This window comes from Ornithodoros turicata, chromosome 7, assembly GCF_037126465.1.
Source record: "Ornithodoros turicata isolate Travis chromosome 7, ASM3712646v1, whole genome shotgun sequence".
Taxonomy (NCBI): Eukaryota; Metazoa; Arthropoda; class Arachnida; order Ixodida; family Argasidae; genus Ornithodoros; species Ornithodoros turicata.
Genome location: NC_088207.1, coordinates 11,802,132 through 11,823,528, shown reverse-complemented (window position 1 = coordinate 11,823,528; position 21,397 = coordinate 11,802,132). Strand labels below are relative to the sequence as shown.

Below are 21,397 nucleotides of genomic sequence, written 5' to 3'. Positions count from 1 at the left end.
ACGGTTGACGTACTTACATGAGTTGTATGCTGTTTGAACCGTGAACGTGTGTATTGAAAACAACTTTATCTGATGCAATATTGTTCCTTCATTTTCCCGTTTATTCTTATCACAGTGCATTACTATGGGAAAGCGCAACCGGATGCATCCCTCCAAAAAACTACCTGGATAACGTGAACATTTATGTCAGAAGTGGGGTTTCAACACACGCCCTCTTACGAGGACCATAGCTTAAATATTGCGCCTTAGACCACTCGGCCATCCTGGTACTGACTAGACTAGTACTGACCCCGACTAGAAAAAAAGTAGAGAACTCCGACCTAACATAATAAAATAACAAGGTTTACTCAGACGTTTCGTCCGTCATGCGACGGACATCATTAGTGCCAAACTGACGGACGAAACGTCTGAGTAAACCTTGTTATTTTGTTATGTTAAGTCGGAGTGCTCTACTTTTTTGTCTAGTTATGTCGTCTCCCGGCTTTTGGAGTACTTTTACACCCATGAGTTGCATGCTGTTACAACCATGGGCATGTGTATTCGAAACCACTTTACCACTTGATCTGATACAGTATTGTTCGTTCATGTTCGCGTTTATTATTATGCAAAGAACTAAAGAAGTCATTCCCAGTTTGAAACAGCGGCTTTTTGAATGGTACAAGATCACCAAATCCCGATTCATAATGGATGAAATGAAGTGAACGACCATTCTCATCATACAACTTCATCGAAATTGACGTGATCTCGTTCTGTAACAGCTTGAAATATTGTACGTTTTGGAAGCTGTAATGAATCTTGGTATCCTGATGTAAATATGGGGGTACGAGTTTCAAAATGGGAAACTTTTTATCGCCTATACAGGGTGTCCCAAAAGACTTGTCATTGAACGGTAATAAAAAAAAACTACAGGAGGGATGCTGACTGAGCATGCTCTGAGCATGCTGAGTGTCATCCCTTGCTGGCCAAGGTACTCAAGCACCCTTTGAAGTCCCTCTGGTTGCTGGAGTCAACTTCAATGGACTAAAACACAATATAGAATTTGTGGCACGTGATGACCTTACATTATAATTCGAACGCGCAGCACTCTCAGACACAGCTCGGCTTTTAAACAGGAACAACAATGCTGTCATATAAGTGGGAAGCTGTCATATGGGGCTGTTCCATGGTTGGGAAAAGGCTGAGCGTGATCATACAGAAGTGAAGACAGACAGAGAGAGCGTCTCAAAACAGGGACCCTCAAGTTGTTGCTGATTTCAGCTGCCGTGACTGTTTCGCCTTCTCTGTGCAGAGGCTCAGACTTCTTCAAACTCATATAATTTCACAACCAACTTTTCTGAGGAACAGCGTAGTTTTACATACAGCCGTGGACTATAGGGCTCAGCAGCCCCACATTTGTCGTTCACATGTTCATATTGCGTGCAAGCCATAGTGCAAGTTCGTGCGGACATTTACCTGCAACTTTGGTCCTTTGGTGATATCCCCTCTGTCATCCTCGAACGAGGCAGGTGCCGCATCTCTTTTCAGTGACTTTTCGAGTCCAAATCGGCCGTCAGGTGAACGACCTCGTAACATTCTGATGCAGAAAGCTTGATATGTTCAGAGGAGTCAACCACCAATTTCGTATCACCCAATCACGCACAAAATGATCTGGCGTAACTTGGTACGAAACATATTTGTTTTTACCGTACCAGCTCGTACGGCGAGGAGCACGGCTTTCTCACAATCCTTTCGCACCGCATCTGTCACACGATGATACCTTAGACGAAGTTGTGTCTCCTGACCAGCAGAAGGAAAGCGATGATCAAATTTAGACGAACACAACGGAGCTCGTGCTGCTTGTATATACGGGCGACTCTTGATTTCGCTTTCAGCCTGACGATTGCCGGCGATTGCGAAACCGCGGGCAAGTAAACAAGCCAAGAAGAGTCAAAGCGAAAGCTTACCGTGACGTCACTGGTTTGAGCGAACAATCGGACGGCAAACCAAACAATTTATTTTTCCAAAATACAGGGTATTCGGTCAGACTATTTTGCAGGTACATTCAGTAAGCACCAACCTTTGCGCCTGCTCGCTTTTGTTGTGATCTGCGACAATGTATCTTCCCCGGAGCTGACCTTTAGCTTCAAGTTTTAATACCCTTGATCTCCGTTCAAAGTTAACCAGTGTTGGTGAAACCGGGCTTAGGTGTTGTTGTTGCTGTGTATTGTCACAACATATATGTACATCCCTGTTCAATAACGCTCAAGATGCTAAAGTAAGATCTGCACCTAGCTAATCAAGTTTTATTATGAGTTGATATCGGATTTCCACAACATGATTGTTTCAGGTGTTGCGTCGTGTTGACAGTCATACGACGCCGCACTTGTTCGACGGATTCATTGGACTGTTTCGAGCACAACGGAATGCTCTGGCGAACTGAGGGATGTCCTTCAGAGGCTCGTTGCATCTCAAACGAGCAGACAGGTCACCTTCTGCCGCGTAGTCAAGGGCACCTTCGGAACGACACCATCTGCAATCGCAAGGTTACACTCATCTTAGACATCTTGCACACGAGTATCCAAGCGGCACAGTAGATTAACAGGTCTATCGGGGGTGCCTCGCAGGAGAGCCGTCCTCAGGCACAATTCTGCCTGGGGCGGGATCAAATAGGTTCGATACCAGATACCCCATAAGAGCCACTGCGAGTACGTGAAGCCGGCAGCCATATTGGAAGGGGCAAAAACTGACACCGCCAGTATTGCGGGAAAAGGTTATGATGTACATCAGTTCTCTCTTGTCTAAGGTTATATTTTTGCAGCTGCGTCTTGCGGGGAAACCGATAGAAATCAACAGTTTTTCTGACGTATCACTTTGTGAGCACTAAATCGTACACTTGGTAGGTGATGCTCGTACTCGCCAGGGGTTCCGAGAATTTTATCTAGTAATTTCCAGCTGCATTTCATGGGCTATTTAAATGAGGCAGATGGCTCAAACGCTTTTTTAAAGTGATTCATAAAAGCACACATTTTAGAACTGCCCTAGTGAGCAGGAGTGCATTAGAGCGTTTTTTTTTCTCCCCTTCTAAGATGGCGACATGCCGGCGTCACCGCTCGGTCCCCTCTTCCTTCTTTTTTTTTATTCCGTGTTAGCGCCGCGAAGCAACGGTGGCTATGAGGGGCGTACAGATGTGGACATATGGAGAGAGGACAGCAGGAAGGAGTGGAGGACAACCTCCTTGGGCAGGATGTCCTTGAAGCGCCCCCTAGAAACACTGTCCCATAATAGCTTAAAATATGAGTGCTCTAACAAAAAACATGAACGTAGAATTACGTTCTCCGTCTTGAGCTACGCCAGATTGGACTAGTACATTATTCGCTCGCATAAATGTTCTGCACTTTAAGGCTCTGCTGAGAAATTTTGAAAGTGAAACGGTTAAAAATGAATTATAAATCACACAGTGCCTTATATTTCGGCTCTCTCATTATTACCGAATCTTATAACCTTCCCGTGCTTCCTGTTAGGAATGCGATCGCTGCGTTTGCCCCTCTGTTGCCACCTCAGAAGAGTACTCAGTGTGGTGCTTCATTTTCTGGAGCTACACACAATAGAAACTACTTTCAGCTTCCCGTCTTCCACTATGTGCCCGCTGTCTGCTTGTTTTTTTTTTTTTTTTTCTCAACTCTGAATAGTTGAGGAATCAGTAAACCAGCGACGTTTTCAGCGTATCTACTGTAGATCTACCCGTTCAAGATAAAATTTGTATCTTCACCATATTTCTTTCTTTTTTTTACATGAAAACTTCTGCAAGTTTCGTTTCGAGCCAGGTCAAAATTTACGATACAACGAATTTATGCCGAATTTCATGGCGTGATAACTCGGTAAGCAATAAACCTATAGCCACCGACAGGATAAATCCGTATAGCTTACACGTGTAAGGTTCTAGCTAACAAGGGCACTGCTGCTGCTGACGCAATCTTTAGGCATGGCGGGCGAGTGCGAGAGAGACGGGAATGTAGGGGTACGCCTACCTTGCGGGCAGTCTGTCTCACGAGCGCGTCAAGCTAGGCAGCCGATCGAGGTGTCGTTCGTAAGCGCTTGAGAGGATTTACCTGGACCTTAAAGGAGCATGGAAGTGACCCCCAAAATATTTCTTTGTTTTTCGCTGCGACGTCTTCTGCAACGAATAAAATGAGCTCCTGCGAAAGGACGATGAACGCAGGTAACCTACAGAGCACGAGCAAGGCTCTGTTCCGCACACATTTAAAAAACCCTCTCCATATCGAAAAAGCGCATCGGCGAAGCAGAAGACGTCGTGACGTATCACGGGCTCCGGCACGTGACCAGTGACGTCCAACGGCACAGGCTCAAGCGTGTATAAGCGGCTGGTGAGCCGAGAAGAACAAACAGCGAAGAGGCCCAGACCAGTTCCTACGTCACGCGGGGCTCGTGTCTCTCGTCTGCGACTCCTTTAGGCCAGTTCCCACATATAGCGCTTTGCTACATAGCACTAGAAAATTGCTCGATATTTTCCTCCTCGCATTGCTGCGAACCGCTATAAAACCACTCTTGTCGAAGTAGAGCCCCGGTCAACTTTTCTAGCGCTATCTTGTGCGGTGAATCTGCGTTAACCAATCGAGGGCTTCTTTCAGCCGTGGCGTTGCGGAAGCTGGGGTTTGTTTTGCTTCCGATTACTCGAAGCAGCAAAGCGGGAAGGCGACGTGAAAATGGCCACGAGCTTCATCTGCCGATGCATGGCTGTTTGGTTACTATAGTTCGGTATGGCGATCGCAGCATCGAAAGTGTCATCCGCGTTCATGCTGCGGATACCCCACGGGGACAGTAAACAATCACGGTAGTACCAGTGCATCACGTCGCAACGAAATACCCGTGACTGCAGCAGGATAGCGCTCTCTGCTCGGCTTTATGTGAGAACGGCAAGCAGAGAAACACCGCCAGATTTTGAGAGCTATGTTCTAGCGCTATAAACCGAAGCGCTGTGTGTGGGAACTGGCCTTTTCTCCGACTGTCTTTTGTAAATTTTATTGCGCAGTGACAATACGCCGCGGAGCGAAAATGTTTTGCATGGTGACTCCTTGTAGACAGCTTCACAGATGAAGCAGGGTTTCGAGTCACGTTAAATGTTATTTCCATGCTCCTTTAAGCGATATCGGCATTAACAACAATAACGAAATTGTTATAAATTTGCAAAGTTAAAACATCAAAAATTGTGCCCGAATGTCGGCATATATGAAACTAAAATATGATCAGAATCGAAGCACAGAACAACCAGAAGCAAGGGCGACTCGAGAGGAACTCAAAAAAACCTCCGAAGTCCAACACCCACCGACTACGGGAGCCACGAACAAGATTAGCGACGCAGGCAAATTCGACTGCCGGGGCGCACAACGACCCTTCCTCTCTTGAATAAATGAATCAAGATACGGTCAATACAACGAATACAAGATCACTATACGGCTTGGACACGGCTGAGCCTGCCCCCGTTAATTTGTTCTAATTCTACACTTTCGTGTTCTTTGTTTTGTAGATTGCTTCACATTAGCGAGTTTTATTGGAACAGGAGCACCCTAGGAAACCGATACGATACAGGACGCTGTTACACGAAAAGTGAGCAAAGTGATGTCAGCCCCATCATATGAATGAATGAATGAGTGAAAGAATGAATGAATGAGTGGGTGAAGGAATGAGTAAAGGAGTGAATGAATGAGTAAAGGAGTGAATGAATGAGTAAAGGTGCGAATGAATGAGTAAAGGAGTGAATGAATGAGTAAAGGAGTGAACGAATGAGTGAGTGAATTTCCCGATCGGAACAGTTATCGTCAGCTATTTTGCGACTTCCCGAACCTTTCTATTTACCACACGGTCGGGAATGCAGAGCAGTAGGAATAGTGTTACCTATAACAGGTGCTGATGAAGAACAGCTGATCGTCTTTCTTCATCCGTGCTTCCTCTGGCGAGCTTCCGTTGTACGTTGAGACTACGGATTCGTATGCTTTGTAGCTGGCGTATATTCCTAGGATATCTGCCAATAATAGGCGCTTGTACAGGTTTTCAAATGCGCGCGTTAGTTTCATAGACAATGGAAAGAACCCGTAAATTTGCTGCGGTAATGTACGGTTATTTTCTATGACGATCGGTCGCCTGGACGACAGATTTGGACAGGAACTCCTCGACGCATATATCACATCGTTGACCGCAACTTGAGACCAAGGAGGGGATCCGAAGTAAGAGTCCGCGAGCAAGAGTGCCGTCGCCAGACTAGTCCCCAGGAACGCGTAGTTCGTCTCGGGCGCACCGTCGGTCGCGAAGAAGGGAGGCAACATCAAAGCGGCAGGTATGTCGAGGAGGTACATCAGGTCAATGGTATAGCGTACCGCGAGCGAAGTTGGGCTAAATTCCAGGTTAGAGATATTTAGGTTGAGCGCGGTGCCACGTCCAATAAGTTGATGAATGTACGCTGATGACACGTTTAGGAACGCCTCCAGGAATGTTCCAGCAACATCCGGGTACGCTTCGTAGTAGGCCTCTAGACCATCTTCAAACTCGAGTCCTAGGGGGAAGCCATATCGAGTGGATGTCTCGGCCACTTTCAGCGGTAAGTCCAGCACTGGTACGCTCTTATTGCTGATATCTTGCAAGGCTGCGTTCAACATTTCTTTGACGCGCTTCTCCAGGAACTGCACGTCGTTTTTTGTGTCGATGGCAGCGGGTAACAGAAGTGGTGAAACCAGTGCGAATGGCATCAGTTTCATCGTGGTGTTGTAGCATGACCACTCGGTGTTCTCGAGACGGACATCAGTCTGGGATGATAGTAGTGCAAGGCGAATGGCCGCTTCCAGTGCATAGAAAACTCGCAGAACTTCCTCGTCGTTGCTGAACAGGTCGGATAAGAAGTTGGGAGGCAAGAGTGGAACGCGAACTCCCCTCGTGTTCAGTGTCGAGTTATTGGAGTACTTTGTCAATGCAGTCATCCATTCCAGCGCTTTTCGTTGATCATCCACCCATGGATAATTGGCGTTCTCGAAACTGACCTTGCCCGTATAAAGAAATGAGGAATCGAGAAAGGGCAGCTCATAGACATCACGTAGGCTTTTTGAGTCATCTACCATTCGTTTTATGTCTGCGGCCACGCTGGAGTCTCGTATTCCAAGAGCACTAAGCGCAACGTTCACAAGGGCGTCGTACCTTCTTTCATTCTTTAATGTTTTTCGGAGTCGCATCCAGGAAATCATTGTCGGTGGTAGGACCAGTTCGAATATATTGACAAAGTGAAACGCACCGTCCTCGTGAACAATCTCCCCGCTATCCAGCGCTTTGCGAAGCTCGAAGAATATATGGAGGTTATACCTGAAGCTTAGCTTCACAACCGCGTCGATAAGATCGAATGACGGAGCCGCGCTCAAGATTATGCCTTGTTCTTCCAAGAAACGTTTTATAATGGCTGCGTTTTCTACTTTGTGATTTATGCTGTCCGAACAGAGCTGGAATAATTTGGCAGCCTTTTGAAACGCGGTCTGATTTAACTCCGGAACTTTCGTTTCAAGCGCTGTCCTCATGATGAACCGAGCAATTTCATCCCGGTGCCGACGCGGCACGGACCCTGGCTCGGCGGTGAAGTTGGAGCAGACGAAGGCGTAGAAGTCATCGCATGGATCGTGTTCGGACGAGAGGGACAAGCGCACCAGTTGCTCGGCACACGTTGCAGAAGGGCAGTAGAAGCCCTCTAGGTAAGGTGGCGGAGGGGGCAGTGTTGTACCGGACTCTGCTTCGATGACCATCGCTGTGAAATCGGCCAGGGTTGTTTCGGGCTCGTACTCCCAAAAGCGTACAGCCGCCCAAGGAATCACACACGCAACAGCGACTGCCGTTATCAGAGTGAGCGAAATAATCAGCCGGTTCTTCGCCTTTCGTTCTGGTCCGTGACGGCTGCGCTTGTTGGAAGACAAGCTGCGTTCACGTCTGTGGAGCAAGAGAGTTCATCCATTAACTATAGAGATTTACGCGTAAACAACAGCGTGAATACAGCACCAGCTATTCATGTAGTACGCCGTAGCTGGGATGTTTAGAAGAAAACAACCTCAAGTAAGTAAGCGAACCGGTAGGGAAGTGGGAAGGGAGTTGCCTGAAGACAAGAGCCACCGATATTTAGAACAGGGACTCTTCTTCTTCTGGGCCCAGAAGTAGAACAGCTTCTGTTCATAATATTAGTGGCTCTAGTCTTGAGGCAACTCCCTTCCTATTCCGTACGTTGTTCGTCTCGTTTTTGCTCTTAAATTTAACTGGAGTTGCTCCAATACTCTATCTCACATATTGTTTCGTTGTGTATAAGCAACAGCTGAATTCAGTGTCTCCAGTATTTTCAGGGGACATAACCCTGGTCAAAGAGCGCATGTGCTAATTTTGGGACACCTCCAGAGTTATGTAACAATAATGCAAATAAAATTAAATTCTGTTCCATTGAACTACATGGAATTCGGGGAGAATCTTTTCTGGGGCTAAGGCCCGTTTTGAGCAACGTTGGCTCACACTTAGACCGCGATTAGACTTCGCTAAACTTTGCTCTAATCGTCAACCTTGCGTTGTAACTGCATTCCTACAGGTGGTTTCGATCTACACTTTAACAGCCGTAAAACAGATTAACTTGCACTTTAACTTTGACCTTTAACTTTAACTTTTACATTTAGCTAGCTTTGACCATTACTGGTTAGCACCGCGTAAAAGCTGTGGCTATGACTGGCAAACACACGTGGACAAGTGGAGAGAGCACAGCAGGAAGGTGTGGGAGACCGAGGGGGTTAGTTACACTAGGGGTTAGTGGGGGGCTAGCGACAACAATGAGAGACGCGCAAGCAACCGAGGCGCTACCTGACCAATGTCGTGGTTTCGAAACCTCGCCAGTTTATCGACGCAATACATGACCGCAATACAACCGGAACTACAGGTTGTTTGGTTACTGTAAGTATCGCAAAGCAGAACAATGCAATGTGCTGCCCGTAAACCTCACTGAAACAACTTAGCGGTAGTACTCATCGCCGTTACATCGGAACGCGTAAGCCCTATACGGTCTATTTGCCCGCACCGGAGCCCACCGCAACATAACATGGTCGTAAGTGACCGCCTATCATACCGAAAAAAAAAAAAAAAACAGCGCAAGCAGACGAGGACAGAGGAACACGATACAAGCGCTGACTAGCAACTTGAGGATTATTGAGTTCCAGAAACATTTAAAATTTTAAATGTACAAGATAAAGTCAGATCATGGTATGTGCGTCGAAAAAAAAATTCAGCTTGTTTATCACAGAGGCTGACAGACGCCTGACTAACAGACTTCTTTTTTTCTCTTCCTGATGTGATAGATATATATGATATCATATGTAGACCACACAACCAGTAACCGCCCGTCGACAGCAAACAAGGTCTGATCATCCGCAGCTTAGTGTGAACATCCATCGAACGCCTCCGGAGCGGGTTAGTTGGGATGCTCCAATGGGTATACAGCAGCAGGCGCCCTCTGGACACTGAGAGCACCCCATCCGCACTGCGTACACAGAGGGGTGCTTGAGCACCAACTTTCGCCGTCGACCATCCGACTTCCCCTTCTATCCCCCTCTGTGGTCTGACTCCGTTGCCGCCAATGGAGAAATCTGAGCAGAAGGCGTATGTTTTCGCCAGACGTAGAAGAGAAAGTAACGTGATGTCATAGCCTGTCACAGTGGGTAATTTCAAACGCTGCTGGAGTTTTTGCACTTAACAGACCTGAAGGTGTCTGCGATGTATTGGGAGTAATGCGGTAATCCTGAACGGAGGTGAACGGTACGAGCACAGCTTGAAGCGACTGCCTATGACCAAAATACAGGAAACCGGCCGTGGTGCCTTTGTTTATTAGCGTTTCTTTTTTAGACTCTATTGTTCTTCAAGACGCTTCAGCCCACTGAGATAATGAGACAAATGAAAGCGTCCTAGCTATGCGTGTAATATAGGCGTATTCACAGGGGTGGCATCCAATGTATTGCTCCGTAGACGAAAGCCTGCTTTGCGAACGCAATGCATCCTGGACAGATCCTGGTCGCACGTCACAGCAAACGTCAAGGCACACGTGACCTTAAAGATGGCGGCGCCCGAGATCGGCGGCCAAACCGTTTGTAAACAATGCGGTTGTTGTTTCTGCACGGCGTTTTGGATGTCTTTCGATCACGGTAATTATTTTCATCCGATAATCTCGCAGTAAAACGCGCGGTTTTGCACATAAGGCCTCGCAGTCTTGACGACTTCCAAAGATGTGACGACGACCGCGCGTTAAGACTCACTGAGCCGATGCGATGTACTTAAACTAAGGAGAAATGGGCTACCATGTTGCGGAAGAAGTACCGCATAGTTTACGCTGGCAAAATGGCAAAATACGTCCATCTCTTGGCGTTATGACGACGGAAATATGTCGGTAAGCGGCAAAACGACATGTAAACAAAGTCACATGACCTCAAAATGACGTTTTCTATGACGTGCGACCAGGACAAGATGGCAGTCTTGCCAAAAGCACCCGCTTGAGGGTAGCTACAACAATGGCGGGTTTGTGTCACCCCTGTGGGCATATTAGCGTACGTGTGCTACTTTTATTTTGTGGTCCACTCATTGAGGTTTTGATCTTTGATCCGTTTCTCGTTGTTTGCATCTCAGCATCTCTCGAAAAGTGTCGGATGTTTTCTCTTTCAGCAAACTTGGAATTATTTACTGTGTAATGCGTTACATGTAAGAATGCTTGATAAATACGAAGTCAAATTCTGATATGCGTATTCGCCATGGAGAGAGCGCGCGATGAAGCCTGCAATATGTCTCTGTCATTTTTATCAGTGTGCCTCAGCGGCAGAACTTGAACCTGGCCAGTAAGGGGCTAGAAGGGGCATTATAAATTGATCGGTAGCCGTTCATGAGGTGAGAAGGGACGTGAGGCTACAGTTGCGTCGGTTACATGCAGGATACGAACAAATTATACGGCGAGCAACATCGGTGATGTTTTTCTTCTTTACATAAGGTGGCGATATTGTGATCACGATCTGTATGAACGGACGCTTTGTCAAGCTAAATGATCTGCGTATGGCACTTTGTCTCATTCATTCATTATTTTTACTATGTGTCGGCGGCCATGTGTGAATGCTTAGCTAGCAAATGCTGAAACCACGTGTAAGGCCCAATGGGCTCCATTTTTACAAGTGGTGTTCAAACTTCCCACATGGAAATAAAATGTTTTGGGTGCACACTGGCGTCCATCTATTCACTTCACAATTAGAATTACGAATCTTCCATTTGCACTTGATACCTATGGGGACAAAATAGATCCTCCACAGGTCCCTCAAAGATCCGCATCGGCGGTCCTACGACGTCGATTTCGCATAATTTTCTCTTGATTAGCAGGGTACCACGGGCGTAGTTAAAACGTATCCGGGAGCAAATGTGGCCGTTCGTGAGACGTACCCAGCATCCACAAGCCGACGTTCGCTGGGTGTTGATGGACGGCAGACTTGTGCCCGTTACGAAAAAATAGGAACTAAATACCGTTACCCGTTACTTCAGGAAAAGTAACTAAAAACGTTACTAGTTACCAACATACAAAAGTAACGAGTTCTCGTTACTCACAGGTAACGAGTTACTTTTACGTTACCGCCGCATAGCTAGATGAGCCACCAAACATGCCGTCACTTGCTTTCAACTCATTATTAATGAGAAGTTGCACTTCACAAGAAGCTGATACTCGAAATTTACATCAGTGATCTTCGTTCTCTTTCGTGTGAGGACATCTGCTGCCGAAGTGGGGGTGATCGGGGGGTATGAAAACACCTTCGTACTTCTCTACCAGTTCGCTGGATTTCTACCCATCGAAGAAAAGAAAAGACACCGGTTTTCATGCCACCGATCACCAACGGTCCCCAAAAACAGACGAGGGGCTGCGTCATAATTTAGGGCGCTCAGAAGCTTAGCAAAGACAAGAAAAGGCTTCAAGTCGAAACGCGTTTTTTGTAGCCGTAGCACAATTGGTGACCATTCTTGGGAAGGAGTGATGGTCGGAGATTACGGAAACAAGAGAAAAGACAAGGGCCTTCGTTTAAGACGATTCAGCACGTCAACAACACATTCAGCGAGGGACTGCAATAATACTTTGAGTCACACGTGGTCGTAGGTCACGGAGGTCCACGCACTGCGCCATACGGAGTGCGGAAATGTGCTCCCCCGCGCTGAAGAAAAGGAACCAGTAACGTCTGTAACGAGTTGCCAATTTTTGTAACAGATTTCGTTACTATTATCATTTTTTAAAAAGTAACTGAATCGTTACTTAGTTACTAAAAAAGTAACCGTTACCAAGTAACGAGTTACTTGTAACGAGTTAGGCACAGCTCCGATGGACTGTGAATGTTTCTGTGGAGGCAGACCGGTGGTTGTTCCTTATTTGTATCGGAGATTGCACAATATCAAGAGAGTGGCATCTAAATGTAATGTACCGGTGGCGTTCTCTGCACCTTAGAAATTTCAGAGGCTATGTACATTGGTTAATCCAAGAGAGAGAAAAAAGACATCTGCCGTAGCACTTCCTTGAGTGCACGGATAAGGTAGTCTATAGCATTCCCGTATCCTACGGGAGGTCGCATGCAGGGCAAGCTGGGCGATGTGTGGACACAAGATTTACAGAGCACCGAGCGTCACTGTAAGGCACGCCATCTGGATATCTTAGCGTTCATTGTAGTAGATGCGGGTGCCAGCCTTTGTTCAATTCAGTGGTGATAGTAGACAGAGCTGGCAGACAACAAACTCACTCGAGAGATAACTGAAGCCTACATATCAAGAAGAAAAAAAGATATGTGTGTTAGTCATGCGTCTGCTAGCCTCTGTGATAAAGAAGTTGAATTTCTTGAAAGGCACATGCCAGCATCTGGCTTTTTGTTGCATATTTAAGTGCGCTTGAACTTGGTAAACATCTACTTGGTAGTCAGCACTTGTATCGTGTCTTTCTGTCCTCGTGTTCTTGCGCCATTTTCTTGCAGTTATGTCGTACCAACCAGCCAAACTGTACACCGCTGTCACGCCTATCACACCCTCTGAACACCAGAAAAAAATATATGTAGGCAACCGCCGTCACTCAGCGGCAAAGACTTTTTTTTTTCATTAATTGCTTGGAGTCGAGCAGTCATTCATCCCTTAAAGGGGCTATGAACTCTACCACGCTTGCACGGCTTGTGCCCGGCTTGTGCCGGCTCCAAGCGGCAATTTTATATATTGGCTGCGACCAGACCTCGGCGAAATCACGCATGATCGCGATAACCCAAAATAACCGCCATCACGATCACCAAAGCGATGAGTGTGGCTGCGATTGCAATCGTCATTGAAGTGCCCTTGCGATGATCACGGCGCTTTGAAATAACACCAGGAAAACCTGTGGTGATCGCGATCGCGCTCACGGCAGTAATCTGTATTCCGTGATTCCTGTATTGCGATAACGATGCCGCGCCTCTGCAGGCGCTCATGGGAATTAAAATGTGATTGCGATCAGGCTGTTTGCCCTGAGCGCGATTATTGCGTAGTCGCGCTCATCACCGCGATCATGTTATTCTGCAAAAGCGCAAAGTATAGGGAAGCGCGCACTTTCTGGGCGCGTTCGCAACGCAGTGTGTTCAGTCCCATTCTGATTAGTTTTATATTATGGATGATGCTCTGCTTCACTGCTGTCTACCCTCAACATGCCCCTGCCCATAAAGTTCAAACATAAGAGGCGATATTTGCATAACGCTCGTCTTTGGATGCTTTCTCAACTGCTGCTATCGTGCTCCGACGTCTCTAATTTTTCGTATCCCGTCTTCGCCGATCACTGTGTCGTTGTGAACCTGTTGCCGGGTGACCAGACCAAGTGTCTGTTGTCACGATGATAGAATTTTCCAATGTCGGCATGTGGTGGTGATTGTCGTTTCCTGCTTGCCGCAGTTTGCTTCGGCATGTAGACATACTGGTGACGAGAGGGCCAATAGCCACGACAGTTAGGAAATCTGTCATAATCGGTAGCCTACATTGTGCTTCTAATACCGATTATTTATTCAGCTGCGTCGTGGAATTTCTCCGGCTCCCTGCCCTTTTGACCCCTTCACGCTTTCCGCCACGAGGATGACTTTTTCCACTGTAGTCGGGAGGAGTGAGGATTGTCGCGCCCTTTGTATTGCACCCGCCACCGAGAAAAGGCGTTCGACGCCACCGGCAGTGGCCGCTAGACGACCCAGCTTATGATATGTGTCGTGTTTCCAAAAGGTATAGACATCTTGCTCGTCATATTCCTCCGCAAGATTACTCATCAAGTTCAGACGTCTGCCGAACTTCAGGCACCAGGAACGTGGTATCAAAGACACTGTGCATGCCGAGGGCTGTGGAAAGATCCACAGCGTGCTCTGACCGTGCTTGAAATTTCCCACTGCTCTTCTCTTTCCAATCTTTCGCGTGTTACAGTGAAGACACATCATAAATGTTTTCTCGCCGTCACTAGAGCTGCCGATATATTTGAAGTGGTCCCGCAGCCAATGGGCGACAGCTAAGTCACCCATGGTGTGGAGCTCGTCAACGCGATCAGACATGATTCTTCGCTGCAGCAGTGCCGCAACACCTGTTGCCTGCACAACCAGTGCCCAAAGGACCCACACCAGGGCTCGAACAGCTTTTTATTGCCATTGCGATCTTTGATTTGCCTATTTTTGGCCCGAAAGCAAAATCACAAGAGGCCGACAACTGCAAGCCCTCTCACCATCACCACCACCACCTCCACAAGAGGAAATTCACACCCTCCCTGTCTTTGGTGTGTGCAAGGTGCCATGTGCGAACAGCGCAACTACATGGTGATCGCGTGAGTGCGATAATGCATAGATATCACACGAACGGCCTTTGCCTGATATCGTGATCGCACTCATGCAACCACCCTCATGATGATCGCTGCATGCGCGATCAACTTATTCGTTCGACGTTCTGATTGCGATGAACAGTGGCGTGAGGATGAGTGCGATCCAGTATCGCGCTCATGGTGCACAGCGATCACGCGCCATATCAGCCTGAGCGTCAGCGTGGGTCGGCTTCAGCCTCACGCTCGCCTTATTAGATGATCGTGATCGTGAGTTCATTCGGGCCGAAATGCCGACCTCTGGCTGCGACACCTTTTGTATAGATGAATCTGATAGGTCCGTATCTTCACCACATATGGCACGCTGCTCGCCAACCATCATCCCAAATGAAACGTTCTCGCTCCTGATTTGTTGATAACGGGAGGCGGAGCCTATTATGTAGAGCCATTATGTACTGTATTATGGCTGCAAAATAGGCTACGCCTCCCGTTTTCACCAAATCGGGGAGGAGAATGTTGTCACTCGGGATGACGGTTGGCTAGGAGCATTGCCATGCGGTGAAGTTCATTTTTAAGAGTGTAAGGCAGAACGTTATGTGTACCTGCGCGTCGGCGTCTGATTGAGTGCTACAGTTCCTCAGATGACGTAACAATGGATAGAGGTAACAATGGAATGTATGGCGGTGCATCTAGTCGCCCGTATCCGAAAAAAGTGCGTTTTTGTATTAACGCTGCACACGTTATGAAGGAAAAGTATTAACAATAAATTGTAAATAGAATTACGAAGCGTAGTGGAACAATATTACACGTACTGCACCCGTAATAAAATACATGCAGATAGGAGTTGTTACCTCTTTTAACTGTAATATAGGCTGCTGTCGGGCAATGCGCTCGCAATGGTTACGTGATCCGACATATAGCGAATGCCGCAAGTTGGCTTATGTACCGAATCCGAATCCACTTGTGCTGCCAACAACAGCCAACGCACCAAAATGCTAATTTCGAGTGCCAGTTCAAAGCGAATTCCATGTAAATTGTACGAACCAAATAAAGTGCATGTCAATTTTAATTTTCACACGTTTATCCTGGCTCTGTAATACCACGGTAACGTAAGAGTAACTCGATACTCTCGGGTAACGGGAACGCGTTCCTTTCGATACTTTGCTTACGGGTAACGGTATTTAGTTCCGTTTTTCCTCGTTAACGAGTAACGACAACTTAGTTGTTGTTGTTGTTGTTTTTCTTTCCTGTAACGTGTACAAGTCTGCTTCCATGCGAAAAACGTGAACTTAAGTTCAAACCTGGATAGCTGTCGGAGTCGCACCGCGAGACACATCCCACGCAAATGAAACGCTCAAAATAAGAGACAAAGAAATTGCATACAAATCACTTCTCCGTAATTTTACAAATGTTAACAAATGTCTCACCTAACCTGTCAAAAACGACTATTAGATAGTCTACTTGTCCTAAAATTGTGGGGTTAATTTCATTTATCTTGGACGAACTGTTGCCGGGACTTATGTCGTGAGTGTGGTTTATTTTCAGCCGCAAAAAAAAAGAAAAGAAAAAGGAAATGAATTTTCTGAATTGACCTCTGAAATCTACCCACTCAACGTAACTCTTTGTTTGCTTGCCAGATACAGTTCGTTACCGGAATCACTGCGTTTTTGTAACCAGCAAAGAAAAATAACTATGTAAGTGATATGTCTTTACCTGAAGCAGGAGCAAATTAGGAACGAAATTAAACAGGAATGACCCTGATATATTGCGTGAAACGTATATAAATAAATTTTTTTAGCCCGTTTCTTGAAGGCGATCCGCCATCTTTACTCAGGACCTTCTGACCTAACCCGATGCAGTCTCGTCGCCCGCACCGCCTAGTGTGTGCCTGGGGGAGGGGGGGAGGGTGCCCCCAATCTGTAGTACCTAACCTAGACTAACCTCACTAAAGTGAGGTGGTTTAGCCCAATTTAACGACCCTGCCTCTTGCAAGATGGCAAGTTTAGAGTTCGTTAGGCTTATCATTCCTGTGTTTCTCCTGTAGATCAGATGGGGTTGTTGAAATGCATATAAAACGCATCTAGTCCACAGAATTTTACAATTCTGAGATTTTTAGATTCAGTGGGTGTAGTTCGTTACCGGGACCACTCGTTTTTAAAAATTTGTGAAAGCGTTTGAATGGTAAATATTGCATAGCAAGTTAAACAAGATCATATACTGAATCTAAAAAGGTAAGAATTATAAAATTCTGTGGACTAGAAGTTTTTTTATAGGCATTTCAACAACCCCATCTCATTCACTTTTAGCACAGGAGAAACACGGAAATGCTAAGCCTAACGGATTCGAAACTTTCAAGAGAATTGGGCTAAATCGTCTCACTTTAGTGAGGTTAGGTCAAGTTAGGTTCTACAGATTGGGGGGTCTGCTCCCCCCCCCCCCCAGGCACGCAGTAGGCGGTGCGGGCGTCGAGACTGTGCCTCGGGTTAGGTCAGAAGGTCCTCACCCAAGATGGCGGAGCGCCATCAAGAAACGGGCGATAAAATTTAATTTTTATACGTTTCACGCAATATACGAGGGTCATTCCTGTTTAATTTCGTTCCTAATTTGCTCCTGCTTCAGGTAAAAACATATCATTTACCTAGTTATCTTCTTTCTTTACAAAAACGCAGTGGTCCCTGTAACGAACTACATCCCGAGTAACGAACTACAGCCGTTTTGCCAAAAGCAGAAATCGAGTGTCGTATTTTTCCCATTCCATTACAGAATTCATTCCATAATGCACTCTAAAAAAACAGAACCTCACCGTATAACACCCTGCGAACCAACCGTCGTTCGAAATGATGTTGTGCTAGTTCCTAATTTGTTCGAAAAGGGACGCGTACACCAAGCCGCTTTTGCGACACTTATGCAGTTACGATAGTTGCAAGCCGCGATCGTTGAAAGAAATACCCTTAAAACACTCACGTATTTGCGGAAGTGGACGAGCCCACTAACGTCCCGGTCGTAGAAGCAGAAGTAACACCGCGAGACACGTCCTGATGCATCAAAGCTTTTTTCCTTCCGTTCTCTTGGTGTAGGAGATCTTCTGGGCGCTGAGCAGGAATGTTGCACAGAGATGCTTCTTCTTCTTCCTTCCTGTAAACTATGCGGCAATCTTCTTCTTCCTCTCAAAAGATGGCTGTGGTGGTATTAGTGGTGACGGAACAGCTCGCATTATTGGGCTGCGCTTAGACGGGCAACGACACGACCATTGCTGGAGGGATCATGCGTCCTGGGCCGACTTCCTAGGGAACTGTGCAGACATTTTTCTTGAAGGAGCAATAAGGTGACATTTAACGTGGCTCGTAACGCTGCCTCATCTGTCAAGCTGTCCACCAGGAGTCGCCATGCGAAATATTTTGGCTCCGCGGTGTGATACAGCTGCGCCAACGAACTTACAAAAACAAGGCAGAATTAACGAGTATTTCATCAATAGCTATAGCTGTCGGATCCACCTGAACCAAACGGTTGCGTCTGCGGAGAGGAAACAATCCGTAGGTCTGCGCACGCGCTGTGGATGGGTGGGTGAATCGCCGCTTTTGCGGACTACAGCGCCATGGATAGCGCTGGAGGTAAGGAAGCGCCATGGAATGCGGCTCTTTTCGTCGCGCACATGCGCGGATTCTTTTACGACATGCGTTCCGTTTTTTTTTTTTTTCAGATCAGCTTGATGATCACTGTTTTTACGAATGCAATTGCGAAGTTTGCTCAGTTAAGAGTGATCAGCGCTCGCTTCTAGCGGTTCACACGGCTTTGGTGAGGGCAACTGTGCCTTACAGCCTTCCAATCCTGCACAGAATTTCCACAACATCGTTAAATGCCCTTCGGACACTGTTTGCTCGAAGCCTTCGCCGCTGCCTTGGAGTTCCAAGAATGACTGAAACACGAAAAATCCTGGTTGAAGCTGGTGAACTCCCGGTTGAAGTTCTATGTGAACGTGAAACGGCTTGGCATTTCCTACATTTGTGTGCACACATTCCCCTTCACCCGCTCCACAGGAAAATTCGATACGGCTCTGAAAGCGACCTCTATCGAGGAGCCCAGAGGACACGCCAGAGTCTCCCTGGCTTCGTAGCTAAGGACATAACACCGACGGAAGCCCCCTGGTCTCTGCCGGTACCACTCACCTGTGGAAGCCTTCCGAACGTTCTGGAACAAAGAGACAAAGGGTTATCCCTCAGGTCCTTGAAGCCCATTTTTATGCTGTGGTAGACAAGAAGATTGCTACATCTGCAGCAGCATATACAGATGGCGCATCCAGAAACGGCAAGTCGTCTTCCGCAAGGACGATAATGCAAGGACGATGCCTTTTGCATCCAACCTCATCAGAAAGTGCGGAACTCTATGCCATCCTTTTCTTTCTGCAGCACGTCGTAGATTTTACCCAGCGAGAATGGGTAGTTTTCACTGACTCAAAATCTGCACTGGAAGCTATTGAAAATTCTGGCATACGAGGCTCATCCGCACCCCTAGTGACGGATGTTTAAATGGCTGACCACCTTGTGTACGAAGCAGAGCACAGGCTGGTTCTCCAGGGGGTTCGAGCCTATTGTGGTATCGAAGGGAATGAACAAGCCGACAGGGCCACAGAGGAAGCTATCTCGTCTGGGAGACGGACGAGTAGTGCGCAACTCAGAGGAGACCGCCGTTTGCTTCTTCGACGCCTCTTGACAACTGACATTCTGCCCCCCTCTATACTGAGAAGAGTTGATCCAACGCTCACTTGCAGCATGCCACGAAACACCCCTCGTCAAGATGCTGCATTAATTCATCGGATACGAGAGAGTTCTGTTGCGCTGTCGGGCTGTTCATTCCCCACAACACCACAATGGGCTGGAACCCCCTGCAGAACCAGCCCGTGCCCTGCTTCGTACGTAAGGTGGTAACACATTACTAGATCCGTCATCAGGGGTACGTTTGAGCCTCGTATGCCAGAATTTTCAATAACTTGCAGTGCACATTTTGAGTCAGAGAAGACTGTGCCCATTCCCGCGGGGTAAATGCAACCATGTGCTGCAGAAAGAGAAGGATTTGACAGAGTTCTGCAGCTGTTGATGAGATTGGATGCGAATGGTGTCACCCTTGCACTACGCCTTCGCATGGTACGACGAATGCGGAAGAGGACTTTCCATTTCTGGATGCACCATCTGTACGTATATGCTGGTACAGATGTAGGAAACTTCTCGTCAACTACAGCATACAAATGGGCTCGAATGACTTGATGAGGAACCTGATCTCTCGTTCCAGAAGGTTCGGAAGGCTTACGAATGTGGGTGGTACCGGCGGAGACCAAGGGATCAGTGGCGGTGTTACATCCTTAGCCACGAAGCCAGTGGAACTCTCTCGTGTCCTTTGCCCAATGGATAGAAGTTGCTTTCAGGGCGGTATCGAATTTTCCTGAGGAGCAGGTGGCGGGAAATGTGGGTACGCGATGGCACACAGCGGTGTAATTTTCTTGGACGCAGTGTGTAGCAAACAAGATGGGTTGACCTGGATGTTTTTCAGATGTAGAACCCGTTCGTGTACTTCATCATTTTGAATTTTTCGTTGGTATACTGTCAATCTCCCTACTGACGACTTCCCTTCCACGGAAACCGGGGATTAATCATGAAGGCTCCCTTTGCAAGCAGATGCCATAGAAAGAGAACACAAACATGAGAATGGTGCTGGTCCTGGTGAAAGGGCTCGCCGCTGTCGGCCTCACAGAGGTGGGCAACGTTACGTCAAATGTGAGAATAATGTGTAATAAACTGAGATACTCTGTAATACTGTAAACTGATAAACTTTAGAACTCTGTTTTTTCATGCTCAGGTACTCTTTATGCTCGTGTTTCTAATTCAAGATTTTTTCGTAAAATCCCAAAATCTGCTTCGTTGCAATCTTAAAGTTTGTGGCTATCTTCTCCTGCCCATTCGCCTACCGGAGGAACTACACGCTCCACGGGAAGATGGCTTCTGAGAAGAGAGCCTACAACTCTCGGAAGAAATAATGACATGAGATTCAATCCTTGTCCGTACTACCGCCGGAGAAACCAAGGGCATCTAGTTCACAAACAACAACATATTTATTCACGTACCGTGACAACAGGCCAACACCGCGCGTCCGCTCCCCTAACAGTCAAGCGAACAGCTCAAAGACGATGGTAGAAAGAAGGCCCTGCTGCGTGGTGGTGGTGGTGGTGTGACTTTGGGTAAGCGAGGCTGGGAGCTCAGATTAAAGGCCCAGCTGCTAACTCAGCTCTGCTTTTATTACCGGTGATACGCCCCCAAAATGCATCGCAGACACGCGTACGCACCGATAACACCTCGCGACCTCGTTGATGACCACACAGCCAAAGATAAGGTACAAATAGGAGCTCTTGTTCCCAGAAGTCTGATACACTTGGCATGGAATCAACCTTGAGTACCTGTTCTGTGTATTCTTTCGTAAACAGCCATTTTAACGTTGGCGTAATCAGGTAAACACCACAGCTGTATACTACAAGAGGGAGGGCATGCTGTT

The 21,397-nt window shown here is 47.0% G+C and overlaps 1 protein-coding gene across 1 annotated transcript; it reads right to left on the bottom strand.

The window, feature by feature from the left end:
• Positions 1-2,181: 2,181 nt before the first annotated feature.
• LOC135399535 (uncharacterized) lies at positions 2,182-17,979 on the bottom strand. Its single transcript, XM_064631277.1, has 3 exons — positions 17,822-17,979; positions 5,893-7,956; positions 2,182-2,509 (listed from the first exon to the last, which is right to left on the bottom strand). The coding sequence occupies exons 1-3, from the start codon at positions 17,899-17,901 to the stop codon at positions 2,347-2,349; spliced, it is 2,307 nt and encodes a 768-aa protein (XP_064487347.1). The 5' UTR covers positions 17,902-17,979; the 3' UTR covers positions 2,182-2,346.
• Positions 17,980-21,397: the final 3,418 nt, after the last annotated feature.

Excerpts from the sequence above, each read along its gene's own strand:
- LOC135399535 (XM_064631277.1), bottom strand. The coding sequence starts at position 17,901 with ATGCATCAGGACGTGTCTCGCGGTGTTACTTCTGCTTCTACGACCGGG. Across the intron at positions 7,957-17,821 it reads TCGTCCACTTCCGCAAATAC|ACGTGAACGCAGCTTGTCTT; the intron begins GTGAGTGTTTTA and ends CTTGCTCCACAG. Across the intron at positions 2,510-5,892 it reads TTCATCAGCACCTGTTATAG|ATGGTGTCGTTCCGAAGGTG; the intron begins GTAACACTATTC and ends TTGCGATTGCAG.